At 33.3% G+C, this 18,300-nt stretch overlaps 1 protein-coding gene across 5 annotated transcripts in view; it reads right to left on the bottom strand.

The window, feature by feature from the left end:
- Window positions 1-10,451, bottom strand: part of LOC127723404 (contactin-5-like) — a 164,582-nt gene extending 154,131 nt beyond the window's left edge. For 2 of the 5 annotated variants that reach the window (XM_052230016.1, XM_052230017.1), the window contains exon 1: window positions 9,854-10,425. In XM_052230016.1, coding sequence (XP_052085976.1) covers window positions 9,854-9,974 — 121 coding nt within the window. In that variant the 5' untranslated portion in view covers window positions 9,975-10,425. Of the gene's footprint in view, window positions 1-9,853 lie in introns of all 5 variants that reach the window. The other 3 variants (XR_007992068.1, XM_052230014.1, XM_052230015.1) reach the window with 3 other exon arrangements.
- Window positions 10,452-18,300: the final 7,849 nt, after the last annotated feature.

Genomic DNA, 18,300 nt, shown 5'->3' with positions numbered 1-18,300 from the left:
CATACCAATATACTTTTGCGGTCGTATAAAAATAGTGAAGAATTCCAGAATACTGTAGATTCAGAAATTATTGCGTGCATTTATTATTGCGATTTTTAAAGAATGGACAAAAATGCGAGATTATATTTATTGCGATTTCAGGAAAAATTCAGGAATTTGTATCAGATATCAAAATACAGGTTCTTATTATTGCGATACTTAACCGACCGCATTATTCGCATTAATAAAAACTTCGCAATAATGTATCTGAATTTACAGTAGATTAAATCGCATGTATAACGATGTCTGTCCATGGCACTCTAAAACTGCCTTACAACTCCAAGATCGCACATCCTTTAAATAAATTGCTAGTTCCTTAAGGTGAAAACAAAAAAAGAACTTCCTTTTGGTGCCGACTCTCCGCGCGTTCGGCACAGAAAAGCATCGGAATGTTTATTCCTTTTTCTAATAAATAATGTAGATAAACGCAAAACATCTGAATTGATTTACTATTTAGGGCTTAAACTGGAAGCCACCTACTGATAGAAAATGAATTCTGCACTTTGAAACTACAATAGATGGAGAAAATCAAGCAGGGGAAAATGCTCAGAATTTCAAGGTCTACCTATACATAATGTTTTCACCTAAATTATCAGATGACTCCTTTATGAGTTATTTCCTTTTGACGAGTTTTGACTATTTTTTGTGTTTTTGCCTATTATCTCAAAAACTATAATGGATAGGTAGAAACTGTCAACATAGGCTAATCAGAAAAAAAACTAGATGATCTACAAAAAAAGCCATACAACCCAAACAATTGTATGACTCATTAAGGAGTTAAAGCATTTAACCAGTATTTTAAACATATTTTCGTGTCCGTTGTTTAGATATATTCAAAGATCTTCTTCTCTGAAACTACAAAACCAATTTAAACCAAACTTTCCGACGACGGATGACGACGGACGACTAGTCAATGACGACGGAGGCCAAGTGATTACAATGACTCACATGGCCTTATATGCTCAAGTGAACTAAAATGCTGAATGTTTTTTGTTGTGTTCGGAACTTCGTTTTAACGTTGTTTATAGTAAACATAGTGTGATTTTGAAGGGGAAAAAACAAACAAAAACATAGCTCTCTTTGATATAGAAATGGTTGCGGCCAAGGTTGTGGTTAATACTTAAACCAGACAGACATTCTCTAGGGTACTGACATTTTGGCAAACCTGTTAAAACAACGTTGTTTACATCGCTAATTATCGTCAGTTAGTTTTATAAAACATATGTTACTATGACAACGCATACAGCACATAGTTTGGTATGTTTGAAGGTGAAAATAGAATAACAGGTTGTTTGACAACTTAATTTATTTCTCACTCCTTCTTGTAGAAGTAATTACATGTTACATCTTACAGGAAATTGTCTGTTTCATGGAATAATAAAACTATTTAGATTTTATTGAAAAAGTTGGCTCTTATTTAACGGTTATAAGATAGTATTATGTAATAATCAGTTTGCTGCCATTTGCCAGCGAGTTAATTAGAATGTGTCATCTTCTTCTTAATAGAAATATGGCCACCATGACATCTCGCGTGTTTATTAACGTTAGTTTATCGTACCATTTATATATACGTCCGGTCGTAACAGAAATGAGGACCCCCCTCCAGACCCTCGCTCATGCCAACATATTGACAATCGCTTTGCAGAAACTATTTGATTCATCATTTTATTTTGTTTCGTTCTGAATATGCTTGTCAATCGACATTAAAAAAATAAGAAAACATAAATGAGTTAAACAATCACAGCGTTTTCAGTAAAAGTAATAATACAAATGTATTTGTTTTTGTCATTGCCAGTGACGCACTAAATTTATTATAGTGTCATTTTTATTTTCATATTCATTAATTTCAAAACAGGAAATGCAACAACCGGAGAGGAATGACAGAATATCGATACAATGCCATAATTGCAACTAAAACGTGTTTGAATCTTAACGTATAAAAGATCTACATGTTAGTCTAGTCGCATTCTTTGGTAATGCTTGGCACTAATATCCAGAAACCACTGCGAGTAACTTCTGATCCCGCATGTAACCTTGACATAAACACAGAAGTACACGCGGTATGGCGTGTTGCAAAGAAATTGAATGACAGTACAAAATAGCTTTCATTATGTTTTGGTGAAAAAAAATATCAGGTTTCGCCTCATTAGAATCCAATTATTAAGTATTGATAAAGTTGTTGTTACGAACTTTTTGTATGCCAATCAACTTTTCAGTTGTCTTATGTTATCGACAAGGGAGATAAGCTTGTCAGAACTAATATGTATACATTGTGGTAAATACGACGGAATATATTCCGTTTCTTCTGGGAATACACAGAGTGTTTTCTGCTTGACTCTGTAATCAAGTATAACGATCTAACATTAACAAAATGCCATTATAGTGCAGGTCTTAATGTTGGAAATCCACAAGGCTATCCTTTGAGAAATGTACAATGTAATCGGAATGCAAATTAGATGTTTACAGTAACCAACCATATTCATTGAATTGGACAAATAAATATCTACAGGGAAATGCTCAAAATCTTATACATTCTAATTAGCTACGGTTTGCAGTATTTCTAAATATGTCGCAAAACATGTCTTCAGATGTCTACGTATATTTGTTCCTCCTAACAGAAGCTCCCCTGGAAACTTTGTTATAATCAACTGTATAATATCAGTTCTTGTTGGTACAAATATTCTATACCCTTTAATCCGTTAATGTTCTATTGTATGACAACAAACGGGCATATTTCATTCGTTTTTTAACTTGTATTTTAAGATTATATTGAGAATTGAAATGAGGAATGTGTCAAAGAGACAACAACTCGACCAAAGAGCAGAAAACAGCACAAGGCCACCAATGGGTCTTCGACACATAGAGAAAATCCCGCACCCGGAGGCGGGCTTCAGTTAGCCCCTAAACAAAAATGTTTACTAAGAGTCTTCCATGCAAGGAACACGTGTGTCGCCTGTTGTTTCCAAATAATATAAACAGAAATGTCCAAGTTCAATTTTTGGAATGGGAAATTCAAATATAACCAACATCATGTCCTGTGCATGTTTGTTTTTGTCAAGCCAAATTTTGTTGCTGAAGGACACAAAAACTAATTTAACTAAATATATCAATATGATTTAAATTTCAAACCATTTTTTTCCTTTTAATATTACATAATAAACTATTGGCATAGTACAAATAACCCTAAAATCTAAATTGTAAAAAATAATATAAATCAAAGCTACTTCGAAAAAAATCCACCACTGAGTGTCTGGGTGACTTCGAAAAAAATCCACTACTGAGTGTCTGGGTGGGATTTACAGAAATAAGAATAATGGGCAAAATGTGCAGAATAAATGGCAAAACTAAAGGTTATAGAAAAATAGGGCAAAAAAATTAAGAATAGAGAATAATGGGCATCAAAATATAAAGAATACAGAAAAATTACCTAAAAAATTAAAGAATACAGTATTAAGTTTTTATATATCCTTCTTTATTCATAATCTCATAACTAAACTGGTTGTACTCAGTCATAGACACGCCCTTTCAATTGTTTATTAAGAGGACACGATAATACGACATTCGTTTCAGATATAGTCAGACTGATACATAGCTCATTGGAACTTGTTAATTGTAAATGTAATCTATATAGACAACGATTTTTACAGATCAGGAAGTAATAAACGCATAGCAATATTGAAGAAAAGGTTTAGTATAGAAGACAATGTGGGAGATGCTCTCTTTACTTCCTTGTGCTCTGGGGCTACATATACGGGGTCTGGATGGGGTTTACAGAATACACAATAATGTGAAAAAAGTGCAGAGAAAAATTGGCTAAAATTAAAAGAATAGAGAAACATTGGCAAAAAATTAAAAGAATAGAAAAACATTGGCAAAAAATTAAAAGAATAGAGAAACATTGGCAAAAAATAAAAAGAATAGAGAAACAATGGCAAAAAATTAAAAGAATAGAGAAACAATGGCAAAAAATTAAAAGAATAGAGAAACAATGGCAAAAAATTAAAAGAATAGAGAAACATTGGCAAAAAATTAAAAAGAATAGAGAAACAATGGCAAAAAATTAAAAGAATAGAGAAACAATGGCAAAAAATTAAAAGAATAGAGAAACAATGGCAAATAATTTGGCAAAAAATTAAAGGAATAGAGAAACAATGGCAAAAAATAAAAAGAATAGAGAAACATTGGCAAAAAATAAAAAGAATAGAGAAACATTGGCTAAACAATTAAAAGAATAGAGAAACATTGGCAAAACAATTAAAATTTTCTATATAACAAAGAATGAAATATTTGTGCTATTTTATTCCACAGACTATTTGCCAGTCAATAGTTTCAAAGACTATTACCCCGGTCAATAGTTTTTAAACATATTTCCCGTACTTTTTCATACTAATTTTTCATTGGACAACAATGACGCCATTGACTATTCTGCTTGGATTTGTGCGCATGGCAACGTTAAACTCTGAAATATCGTAAACGGTATAATCTGTATTTGTCTGTCGTCGTAATTTCAAATTAACTAGAACACACCCGCGAAATCGCGGGCATTTAAAGCATGGTTGAAAGTGTGTAAACTGTTGGAGGTTGAATTTTTGAAAAAGATTGTATGACTGGATAATTTTAGGAAAGGTATCAAAAGTCATAGGTACTTGGGGACAGGACAATTTGTTTTTAGCCCTCCCCTTTTTTCCAAAATCCGTTATTTTTTGTTTTCTATTAATTTCAATTATTTTCGCTTTTTTCTGTATACTATGAACATACATATTCTATAAATAAAGTGTATTTGCTATCTAATAGCAATTCCTAGTTTACTATCCACGGCGGTCACTGATATATTATATAGAAACTCTATTTAATATATCAATGACCGCCGTGGATAGTAAACTTGTAATTGATAGTAAATAGCAAATGCACTTTATTTATAGTATATGTATGTTCATAGTATACAGAAAAACACGAAAATAATTGTTTTGTCCTCAAGTATCTATGAAAATATTATGTGTAATTTTAAACAGTCTTGTCTATGAGTTAAAAGTCCGTCCGATGACGGAACCTATCTCCGCACGCCTTTATTTTCATTTTCCTCCCAAAATAACCCAAACGGAATAATCATAAGCGAGGATAACAAATGCGACTATGTATGGTACCTATAGGACACAGAGGCATGATGATTTATTTATTGTGGAAGGAAGAGAAGCGACACACAAAACGAGGTCTTCTCATTTAATAGTATAGATATATTACTTCCAGAAGCAATTACAAAAGAAAAAAAAATCAACGTGACATATTTTAAGAACTAAAACATAACAAATGTATGGTATGGGTCTGTCGTCGTCTTTATAATCTGGGATTGCTTTGGTGAACGGTAATATATTTTAGCTAACGTTTATTATATGCACGGGAATTTGTACACAAGGATTCCTGGTCTTGACTACAGTAAATAAAATATTGACAAATACCACACGGGCAAAAAAACAACCTGATAGTTCTTCTTGTGCATTTTTATGTGAATATTTGGTTTTTTTCCAAGTGGTGTATGTAGTCTTTTTTTTATAAAGTTGTTATGTTCGGTATAATAAAACACTTAATGACTGGTTATGAGGGTAATAGCAAGTTTGTTGTCCCTGAGATACCAACTATTACTCGAGGCGAAATAGGTGTATACTATTGTTATTAGCTTGACGTCAATGGTTTAATAGTTCATGCATTATCTGGATGTGAGCAGATACAAAAATAATTATAATTGCTTCTGGCAAACAAGTCAAATGGGATGGAAGGTGGGGAGTTGGACTGTTACTGTGGAAGAGGAAAGTTCCAGTAGGGACAGGAGTTTTTGCCTGGTAACATGTCAAAAAAATGGAAATCGAATTTAACGTCCCGATTCCGACTGGCTATGGCTAGCCATGTTTCTGCCTTGTGTAATTGTTTGTTAATATGTATCCCATAAAACCCCCAGGGTATAATTTTGTGTTTGAAATAATGATTATACATCCATCACGTAAAAGCGGATTCATCTTGGTTGAGTCTATCGAAAGATTAAATATCTATACCGAGGTCTATATCCTACTCCAACAGCTTGCTTCTGTCACAATTGCATCGTTATATGATTTGTCTGTTTTCAGTTAATACAATTGTATGATTGTGCTAAATCAAATAATGCAACCCTCTCAGGAAAAGCTGACCTTTAGGTCGTTCTGTGTTATTTTAGACCTTTTTGGTTTTAACCCTCTCCAACGTGTTTTTTTTTCGTAGGTGAGGTTTGGAAATTACACTTAGTCGGATAACAGAGGTAAATTAGTTAGAGTCATATATGATTAGTCAGTTAACATTGATTGCTGTAGCATTATCACTAAATTGTGTATATGAACTTTTTGTTTTCGGCTCGAAACTACAGTGAAAGGCTTCATTTACTTAGCTCTACACCAGTTTCTAAGCCTAATAAATAGGTTGATATTTTCTGACATTGATTCTAATAATAGGTGAACTAGATACATTGTATATATTTTGATCATAACTGAAAAATCTTTTTCTTATCAAGATGAAAGTTTGATGAAGCGACGGCTTTTACTGCAGATAATAAAAAATCGATATTACGTGTGTTATTTAATTAAAAACATAATGCACAACAATCTTCATAAAGAGATCAAGAAAGATCGGTTTCTTTAGTAATCCGAAACTTCACGTGGAGGCGGATCAGAATCATTATGATTGATTGACATGAAAGCAACTTAATAATGCCACACCAAATTAATTTGCAGTTTGATCTTGCACAGGGCTTAAACTTCTATGCTGAAGGGGGAGGTATGATAAGAGCCACCTGGTGATGAAACTACAAAACTAGTATAATGTTATTGAGTCTTTTTAGAATTACGTTATTTTTTAATTTTTTTTGATAAATGGATAAAGTGCCATAATTTGGATGTACAGAAATGACCGCTTTGATGTCACTGTTACGTTATAACATGTTGCTACTTACATATTTGACGTACACTTTTCATTTTTCACATAGTGTTGCTACTTACATATGAGTCAAGGCGTTACCCAAAAAGATATTTCACCAACGCTTCCGTCTTTTTATAAGGCATTTCCAAGCAAAATATATATTTGGGAGTCCTTGGTTCATGTGTTATATAATTGCTCTCAAAATCTGACTGTTGTTGTTGTTTTGCTTTTAAATCCAATAGTTTAATGCCCCAACGCAACTGTGTAGGACAAACTTCAAAAATATAAATACAAATATCTTAACATAGTCTGCCTTGCAATAGGCTACCTACGAGCCCCTTAAAGAGAGTTTTTCACTCTCCCTTCACGAAACAACGGATTTAACTCAGCCAAACAAACGCCCCTCTTTAGCATGGGTTTTACTGCCCGGTTGGGCGTAGCCCAGGGATTACCATATTTGCATTTATACATGTACCTCAGTCATCCCACTTGGATATTCAATTGATTAAGACCCTATGTTGACCTTAATTTAGGTCTATTGTTTTTTATTGTTTTTTCATTTAGTTGCTTTCTTAATGATATATAATACATTGATATACAATCCATATCTCCTTTCATTTATTTAAATAAACTACACAAAATAAAAGTGACTAATCATATGATTATCAAAATACAATTATAGAAAACAATATCACTCGCCTTGCTCTGTCTTGAACACAACAGTCTACAGAACAACTAATTTGTTTCAGATGGCCTATCTAATAGATATACAGTATAGAGTTTTAGTAATCATTAGTTATTAATTTTGAATAATAGGAATTTGTATGACATAAGACAACATTCTCGCGAAACAGCATTATCTAGCTACCGGAAGTACTTTGAATCCTGCTATAAAGGTCACCTCTATTAAGGGAAAACCTGTCTTGTCAGGGTACCCCCTTCATGTCCCGATATTGTAATATATCCTGAACCTCAATTAAAAGGTCACATCTCTTACATGGTCAGTTTTCTCTGGTCGCTGATCTCATGGCTGACCATTATATAGGGTATCAAACAAATTTAGCAATATATGAAACTTGTCAGAAAAGGAGAGAAGTTTGGCGCAAAGTTGCAACAATTCTACGAAATTATAAGAAATATTTGATAAGCCTGAAAGTATTGTCTAATTTAGACATTAACAGTTCCTAAATTGGGTCTTTTCATTTGTATCCTGTGCAAAAGGAGTCTCTAACGGACTGGAAGATTTCCATTGTCCAAACATAAACCACCTCGACCGAGGCTTTCCTTTAATAATATGGCTCTTTCTTTGAGTAGAAGACATCACTATCTAGAAGCAAGGGCTACGATTTCGAACTGTAGCTTTTATGCGTCTAATTTAGGATTTAATAGTGTAACTGAGGGTCTGTGTGTGGTCTCCATTATTGTATTCTTTAATTCTTTCGGGCATTTTTCTCTATTCTTCATTTATATTGCCCATTATTCTCTATTTTTTATATTTTAGCACCCCATTATTCTCTATTTCTTATATTTTAGCACCCCATTATTCTCTTTTCTGATTTTTTAGGGGTCCATTGTTCTCTGTTTTTTTCTATTATTGTCCATTCTGTAAACTCATGCAGACCCTCAATGCTAGGCTCGTTGTTTTGTGATATTGGATGTCTGTAGCTCATGTCCCTTTGGTATCCTTCGCCTCTTTTTTTATAACGTCACTGTTTACATGGAACAGAAGGTTACCTATTGAAATTCTTTGCTGTAGTAAGAGTTTTAAACTCACCCCCTTATTTTAGACCATATATATAAAATCAAATGGAAAAAGATTTGTTAAGTCCCAACAGCTTATGCTGTACATAATTACTTATAATCTTATAATCATATAATATTCATGATAATGTTTTTGTGATTTGGAAAAGTTGGTGTTAGTAATGTTGATTTTGATTGTCTCTGTTAATTTTATTCTCAACTTGTCTCAGTATATAGTCCATAAATTCTGCATTTCAAGACTATATAGTATTCTCGCGAAAAATGACGCAATCAAAGTTCGAAGAGCTATCTTAGATGATTTTGACAATGTTATCACAATAAGAGACCCACTATAGTCTAGTGTTTCTGGTTTACTTTTAATTGTTATGACACCTGTCTATTGTTGCCTGAAACTGCATGTTTATTTTGGTGTCTCGTGTTGATAGGTTGCTGTCTCATTGACGTATACCTAACATATATTATTCATATTCTAGCACAGACAAAAGTACGACATACATGTCATTTCTGACTGAATAGGTGTTTATGTGTTGCATACAGACATGACAGATGCTTCTTTCATGATACATGTACAGAAATAGATAGATAGATTTAACTTATTTACCAATATCGCCTCCATCAAAGAGTCAATTATTAACGTAAAGTTAATATCTTTAAATAAGTATGTATGTATAACACTTAAAACTATATTATCAAAGCGATATCTTTATTTCTTTTTCGCCAAAACTGTGTTACAAATAAGAAGGTAACCGGACTGACTTATGCAAATTCCTTACCAGTTCTTTATAAAAACAGAAATTTGAGTGTATTGCATTGAGTGTATTCAGAAGCGGATTAAGGAGGAGGCAGCCCACCCCTTATTGAACTATATATTTGTTAAAGCATTGACTTTTTAAATGTCCTTCTCCAAACGTTGCCTAGTTTGCCCCCCCCCCCCTTTCCCCTTTTTTCAAAATTATGGATCCGCATCTGGTATACTTTATACATCAATTGTGTGCATGACCAATTTAGATTATAGTTCTTTGACAAATAGATTTGGTGTTACACTGTTTGTGACTTAATGTGCAATCACAAAATTTCACACAAATAAACTATCTTAGTTCGTTAATTTACTTACCTCGGTATAAGCATCGCTTCCTAGTAAAGGTCAAAGGTCCTCGTCTTTCTACCCTTGCTAAAATACTCTCAAGGTCAACGTCATCAAAACGACTATCTTTTGGTTCTTCAACGTCTGCCATGTCAACAAAAATTACACACACAATAAATAAAACTTTTGGAAACAATGATTATATCCCTTTCATAACTCCATATGAAAAAATACTAAATTCCAATAAATTCCTAAGAGGTCACAACAAGCGGCGGGTCAAACACAACTTAACTCTCGAAATGACTTCGAAAAAAATCACTATCGTATGTCCCTCTAATGACCAATAATTAGATCTAATAAATCCCAAACCTTGAAATAATTAACGTATATTAGCACAGTATGTATATACACGTTGGCACTGCAACAGGTTTATATGCCTATAACCTTTATATCTATGGCTGTTCAGTAATGCACTGTAGATATCAGATTACAGTGGAATTACTTTTTCTGTAGAACGGTATATAAACATATTGATAAAACATTGGCGATGTTATCTGTAGAATAACCATCAGTATTATATTCTGTATTTTGTTTCATACGTGTGTGTTTTATAAGATTACAACAAAATGTATTAATCAAGCGAGACACTAACATAAATTACATTTAGTTTTCCGTGTTATATTAACATATTATATTTTATAGTGTTGTTCTTTGTATGCAATTACAATGCAATACTGTATTTTACAGATTAATTTTGTCTGATAAAAAAAAATATGTTATCACTTTTCAATAGAAGCAAACTTAAAATGAGTAACATTTTTTTTTTATATTTATTAAGAAACTACCTCTTTACAACGGGGGAACGTACAGGCAGGGTACCCACAAATGTGTTTAATATCATATACTTGTACAAAGAATAATGTACAATTAAAATAAAATACACATAAAAAATTGACACCCTTTAAAACAAGTCATCGTTCATGAAAGATATAACAGCATAATATAAGATAAAATCTCAACAATTTAAGTTAAAGAGGGCATCTCCAAAGGATACACGATTGAAAGATCTGTGTTCATTTAGCAACGTAATTAGACATATAACTGAACTTGCGCTCGAAGTTATCTTTTTAATAACAATTAATATGGCAAGCAAATGTCAATGAACGGTAAAATAATCTCCGATATTTGTATTCATTGGATTAGTTAAGGAGCAGATTACCTAGTTGCCATTTCTTATTTTTATCTAAACCATTACCCATTATCATAACCTTGGATTTGTTTGATTCCACTTAGAAACAAAAGAACTAATATACATATATATATATATATATACAAGTCTAAATTGAAAACAACGTTCAAACCTATGAATGCGTTGGATATATATATATCCTTCGGGTTTATATGATTCGTTCATCCTATTTCGACTCTTCAAAATTCAACAGTCTATCTTAAATTGAGGTAAATTATATGGCCTTCCAAATACCGTTTCGATTCCTAACATCACTGAAGAGACATTAATTGTCGAAATCCGGATATGGTGTACTTATTTTTGCACCTTTTGTTTGCGGTATACCATCTTTTCCGCAAGTTTATTGTTTTCTGTTTTGTATTAAATTAATAAACTTGCTGAAAAGTTGGTATACCGCAAACAAAAGGTTAAAAAATTAGTACACCATATCCGGATTTCGACAATTAATGTCTCTTCAGTGATGTTAGGAATCGAAACGGTATTTGGAAGACCATATAATTTACCTCAATTTAGGATAGACTCTTGAATTTTGAAGAGTCGAAATAGGATGAACGGATCATATAAACCCGAAGGCAAATATAATACAAGCCCAAACGAAAAAAAATAAACAAGTCTAAATTGAAAACAACGTTCAAACCTATGATTGCGTTGGATAAAAACCGCTATTTTTATACGTGTGCATGCAAAACAAATTTATTGGTAGAGGGGTCTAAATACAGCACAAACAACATTTTCCAAAAGACCAAAAAAATGAAAAAGTATATTTTAACAAAACGCATTTGACTAGCAGGTCGAACAACGGATGTTCTTAAACCCTACTGACTGCCATTGGCGATTGCCAAATAAAACGGACCACTAGAATGTAACACAATGGATCGTAACTATTAATTTAATACCAAACAGAAAACAATAAACTTACGGAAAAGATGGTATACCGCAAACAAAAGGTGCAAAAATTAGAACACCATATCCGGATTTCGACAATTAATGTCTCTTCAGTGATGTTAGGAATCGAAACGGTATTTGGAAGGCTATATAATTTACCTCAATTTAGGATAGACTCTTGAATTTTGAAGAGTCGAAATAGGATGAACGGATCATATAATATATATATAATAATATAACACACGCTTGAAACACATGTCTTATGCCTATCTCTAGATTCGTCTTACGTGACAAGGTAACACTACGATTATTGAAGTTATATTTTTATATAGCGGAGGTAGTGGTCTAGGGCGCCGGACATGAGGCTAAGCGATTGGTGATGTAGTGTATCAAAAGTGTGTACTCGTACTATGAATAACAAATATATTTTGCAAAAAATGTTTCTGTACTAACAACACAATTATTATATTTAAATTTTATGTACCTTTCAGATCAGCTATTTTGTCCGTCGTAAAGGATGATAATGCGGATTACCATGCCGCCACATCAAATTTTAATTTTATTATACACGTCTAAACATGTGACAACTTCATGACAAACTTTCTCCATCGGATAACACGTGGTTATACAGGGCTAACATCATGATATATATATATATATATATAAAAGACCAAAAAAGTGAAAAAGTATATTTTAACAAAACGCATTTGACTAGCAGGTCGAACAACGGATGTTCTCAAACCCTGCTGACTGCCATGGCGATTGCCAAATAAACGGATCACAGATGTAACACAATGAATCTATGGTTTTTATCCAACGCAATCATAGGTTTGAACGTTGTTTTCAATTTAGACTTGTTTATATTTTTTCGTTTGGGCTTGTATTATATTTGCCTTCGGGTTTATATGATCCGTTCATCCTATTTCGACTCTTCAAAATTCAAGAGTCAATCCCAAATTGAGGTAAATTATATGGCCTTCCAAATACCGTTTCTATTCCTAACATCACTGAAGAGACATTAATTGTCGAAATCCGGATATGGTGTACAAGTTTTTGCACCTCATGTTTGCGGTATACCATCTTTTCCGCAAGTTTATTGTTTTCTGTTTGGTATTAAATTAATATAATTTAGATCCATTGTGTTACATCTGTGATCCGTTTATTTGGCAATCGCCATGGCAGTCAGCAGGGTTTAAGAACATCCGTTGTTCGACCTGCTAGTCAAATGCGTTTTGTTAAAATATACTTTTTCACTTTTTTGGTCTTTTGGAAAATGTTGTTTGTGCTGTAGTTAGACCCCTCTACAAAGAAATTTGTTTTGCATGCACACGTATAAAAATTGCGGTTTTTATCCAACGCAATCATAGGTTTGAACGTTGTTTTCAATTTAGACTTGTATATATGTATATATATATATATATATATATATATAATACGTCTTAAATTTAGCCCAACAAGGTTAGATCTGCAAATCATTTGTGTTAGCAAATTTGTGTTCTTCCTTCAACTGAAAGGTACACCATTTACTTGCCACTATACATCATGTACTGTGTTACAACCCTAGATAAAGTCGACGAGGAAAGGCATCACATCGACCACCGAGGAAAGGTAACACTAGGCCACCGAACGCTTTATTTTTGTCGAGCCTAGGTGGTCGAGTGGTCTAGCGCGTCGGGCATAGTGCAAGGCGATTTGGTGCCACGATATCTCAGTAGCATGAGTTTGAATCCCGGCCAGGGAAGAACAAAAAATTTGCTTCCGCAAAGGAGGAGGTCCGGTAAGGGCCGATTTTGGCCTCAAAATTCAGGTTCATCTGATGAAAGATTTTTGACACTTTTTAAACACTTAATTAAGTGTCTACTTCAGCCGATTCAATTACTTTATGTGAAAGATTTGAACTGATTTAGTCATTAAAGTCGCTCAAATTCAAGCTTAAATATGAAAAATCTATCAAATATGCCATAATATGTCACTTTTCGGATGGTTTTTGTCAAAAATGAAAGTGGCCGCATCCGTGTTCATTCTCAACCTTTATACTAGTATATGTTATGTATTATCATTAAATACAACTTACATTCAAATATTAAGAATGAACACAAATGCGGCCACTTCCATTTTAGACGGAAACCGTCTAAAAATTAACCAAAATGCTAAACTTTCGAAGATTTCAGTAATTTAGCATGACTTAATGATGCTACTACCAGATACATGCGCATTGTATTGTCAAAAACTGCCCATATCTATGTAACAGATGTATTCTTCTTTCTAATAAATAGCTAAAAATTTACATTTTAACAATTTTGAAAAACTGCTATATTTTGGGGCCAAAAAGGGGTCTTACTGGGCCTTCTCCTTTACAGATCTAACATTGTTGGGCTGTTATTTAGACGAATTATGTATACAGAATGTGTTTTCAGCCTTGTATCACCATCACTGGTGATCCGATGGATAAAATCCGTCTTTGAGTTGTCACTGGTTCAGACGTACTTATAATACAATTATTTCTGTGACTGCATCCTACATAAATTTGTAAGATCCTCTACGATAGATAATTCAGCTGATCTGTAATATTCCATCTTCATGCCTTATATATCATGTACTGTGTTACGACGCTAGATAAAAACTGACGAGGAAAGGTAACACCCGGTCACCGAAAGCTTGATTTTTGTCGAGCCTAGGTGGTCGAGTGGTTTAGCGCGTCGGGCATAGTGCAAGGCGATTTGGTGCCACGATATCTCAGTAGCATGAGTTCGAATCACGGCCAGGGAAGAACAAAAAAATTGCTTCTGCAATTTACAGATCTAACATTGTTGGGCTGTTATTTAGACGAATTATATATACATATATATATATACCATCTTTTTCGCAAGTTTGTTGTTTTCTGTTTGGTAATAAATTAATTATAAGATCCATTTTGTTACATCTTGTGATCCGTTTATTTGGCAATCGCCAATGGCAATCAGTAGGGTTTAAAAACATCAATTGTTCGACCTGCTAGTCAAATGCGTTTTGTTAAAATATATTTTTTCACTTTTTTGGTCTTTTGGAAAATGTTGTTTGCATGTGCTGTATTTAGACCCCTCTACCAAGAAATTTGTTTTGCATGCACACGTATAAAATTGCGGTTTTTATCCAACGCAATCATAGGTTTGAATGTTGTTTTCAATTTAGACTGGTATATATATATATCAATAAAGAAGACGAGGTAGTTCCTCCTCGGACTTCTCTGTAAGGACTTCATCATCAGCAAAAAAAAAAAACAATTCATTTTAGTTCGACGCCGAAATTGCTGGCTTCAAGCATATTTACGAGGTCATTCATTGGAACAGAGAAAAGGGCCGGAGATAAGACACAACCTTGTGTTTAGGCCAAATTCTTGACCAAAGAATACAAAAGTTAGAAGATATGGTACGATTGCCAATGAGACAACTCTCAACCAGAGACCAAAATACATAGAAATTATCAACTATAGGTCACCGTACGGATTTAACAATAAACAAAATCCATACCGCATAGTCATCTATAAAAGGCCCCGCAATGAAAAATGTAAAACAATTCAAACGAGAAAACTAGCGAACTGATCTATGAACAAAACAATAAACGATAAACAAATATGATATACAGCAACAAAACGACATCCACTGAATTACAGGCTACTGACTTGGGACACACAAAGAATGTGGCTGGGTTAAATCTGTTTGAAATTCAATTGTCGTAACTACAATCCCGTCCCCCTTTCCCCGAATGTGGCCTGCCGAATTAGACAACTTGAATGCTGGTTTCCCACTATAAATAGAAATGGCTATCACGCCAGACTCTGTCAAAAGACCCACTAAACCTCGCCTAAAATATTATTTTCTTCTAAGTAAGTCATTACAGATTCATCCAAAATTTTCGAATATACCTTGACTGTACACATTAGACGTTATGGTAATATTCTATAATTATCAATATAAAAGACAGATCTAGCTTTACGTATGGGTTTGATGATACCATTTGGCAAATAATCATGTACAGTTTCGATGCCAGTAAAAATCGTGCAGAAATCAACAAGCGCATCGCCACCAAACTTTTAAAAATTCATTTGGAATCTCATCGATACCATGCACTTGCTTACGCGACAGAAGGTTTCTTATAGTTTTATCTATCTTCTCTCTGTCGATTTTTACTGAAACTTCAATGTTTCAAGTTCTATACTCGAAAGAAATTCCCTAACCTCATTCTGCACTGATATCATTACAGAAAAATCCCTTTACCTATATAGCTAATTCCGCATATTAAGTTTTTAAAGAGGAATCTCTACCGAACGAATTAAAGTGGTTTCTTATAAACAAACGTATGTCTTTATATAGAAATTTAGAATCTTACAATTTTTTTTAAAACAATCAAACCCAAACACACAATAAATGTTTCATGCCTAAGAGAAAAGGGGATATTACCCAAACTTCAATTTGTTTTTTGTTGTTAAAATTTTTAAGATATGATATGCAATTGACTATCTTAAGGAAAACACCTTTTTTACATTACTTTAAACGTTACTAGAACACACCCGCGAAATCGCGGGCATTTAGAGCTTGGTTGAAAGTATGAAAACTGTTGTAGGGTGAATTTTTGCAAAAGATTTTATGACTGGAGAATTTCAGGAAAGGTATCAAAAGTCAAAGGTACTTGGTGGCAGAGCTATTTATTTTAGCACTCCCCCTTTTTTTCCAAATCCGTTATTTTTTTTTATTATTTTCTATTAATTTTCCATATACTGTGAGCACACATATATTATAATCTCTATATAATAGAAGAAGAAGAAGAAGAAGAAGAAGAAGAAGAAGAAGAAGAAGAAGAAGAAGAAGAAGAAGAAGAAGAAGAAGCAGAAGAAGAAGAAGAAGAAGAAGAAGAAGAGAAAGAAGAAGAAGAAGAAGAAGAAGGAAATATTTTATTTTCCAATTATGGGCCCCAAAGGGCATAAACATTACAACATCAATAATTTTCATTACAATACAAACAATGAGATAAAAAAAGGATTAATAAGAACTATTTATCTTATAAATATCTAATGCATTTTAATGCAAGTGTAGTTGATATAGATAACAAACTGGCAAACAGCCCAAAAAGAGAGAAAAAAATAATAGATATCCATATATGTATAGTACACAATAAGTTGGATCAAATAAACATATAATAAGTAGCCAAAAAGAAAGTAAAAGTTAAGCATGTAATATATGACCGTCGTTGATGGTACAATGTACACTTTACACTTTATTTATAGTATATGTATGTTCATAGTATACAGATAAAGCGGGGGAAAATATGTCCTGTCCCCCAAGCACCTATTAAAGAGGGTAGTAATGCCCTTTAACGTCAGGCGTCAAACAGTCATTTCGGCTACCGTTAGCGTAAAATTGGTTAAAATTTTACCGTGATTCGTCAAAATATCCTTATCGTGATTCGTCAGAGGTCTCAAATAATTATCGTTACCGTCATTTTTGGAAAAAATTTAACGTGATTCGTCAAAATCAGTCGACGTTTTTATCGTCTAAAAGAAAGTGTACATTTAATCGTCGTACACCAAAAATTAACGTTAACGTCATTTGGCAAGAACTTTTACCGTTATTCGTCATGAAGGTACCCCCATTACGACCCTCGTGAAAACTATGCGTAATTTCTTAAACCGTCCTAAACGGAAGTCTAGTATATTACTTAAAAATCCAACCGATGACGGAAACAATATCCGGACGACTTTATTATCGTTTTTCTCCCAAAATAACCCAAACGGAATAATCATAAGCGAGGATGACAAATGCGACTATGCATGGTACCTATAGGACACAAAGGCATGATGATTAATTTATTGTGGAAGGAAGAGAAGCGACACACAAAATGAGGTCTTCTCGTTTAATAGTATAGATTATGCCATAACCAAAACTGATATACGTATGAACATAAAACTTCTACATTGTTTTGAAATCAAAGTTTTAAGTACTATGTATTGGACACCTCATATAGCTAATATCTACAAATCGGTAAAGAGTCATGAAAGTTACTGCGCATGCATCCTGTCAATCAATGTTTGGGTCATACACTAACTGGTGTACTTTATGGGTCAGGTTAATTGTTGTATTGTTATTGCTGTTGTTGTTGTTGATTTGTAGTATTTATTATTAATATTTTGTTCTGTAGGTTTCTATATATTTTTTTTAATTCTTTTAACAAGCAGGTTTGAAAATGCAAAGTGGAAAATATCGATTAAATGTCAATTGCATGATAATTTAAGTTTTCGCTAAAATGGGTCATAGTTTCGTTCGCTTTTCTCTCTCCAGTAAATTTTAGCGCCAGAATAATCCAATAA

Source organism: Mytilus californianus, unplaced genomic scaffold (assembly GCF_021869535.1).
Source record: "Mytilus californianus isolate M0D057914Y unplaced genomic scaffold, xbMytCali1.0.p SCAF_13, whole genome shotgun sequence".
Taxonomy (NCBI): Eukaryota; Metazoa; Mollusca; class Bivalvia; order Mytilida; family Mytilidae; genus Mytilus; species Mytilus californianus.
Note: the sequence above shows the minus strand (reverse complement) of the source record. Positions and strands in the feature narration are given on the sequence as shown.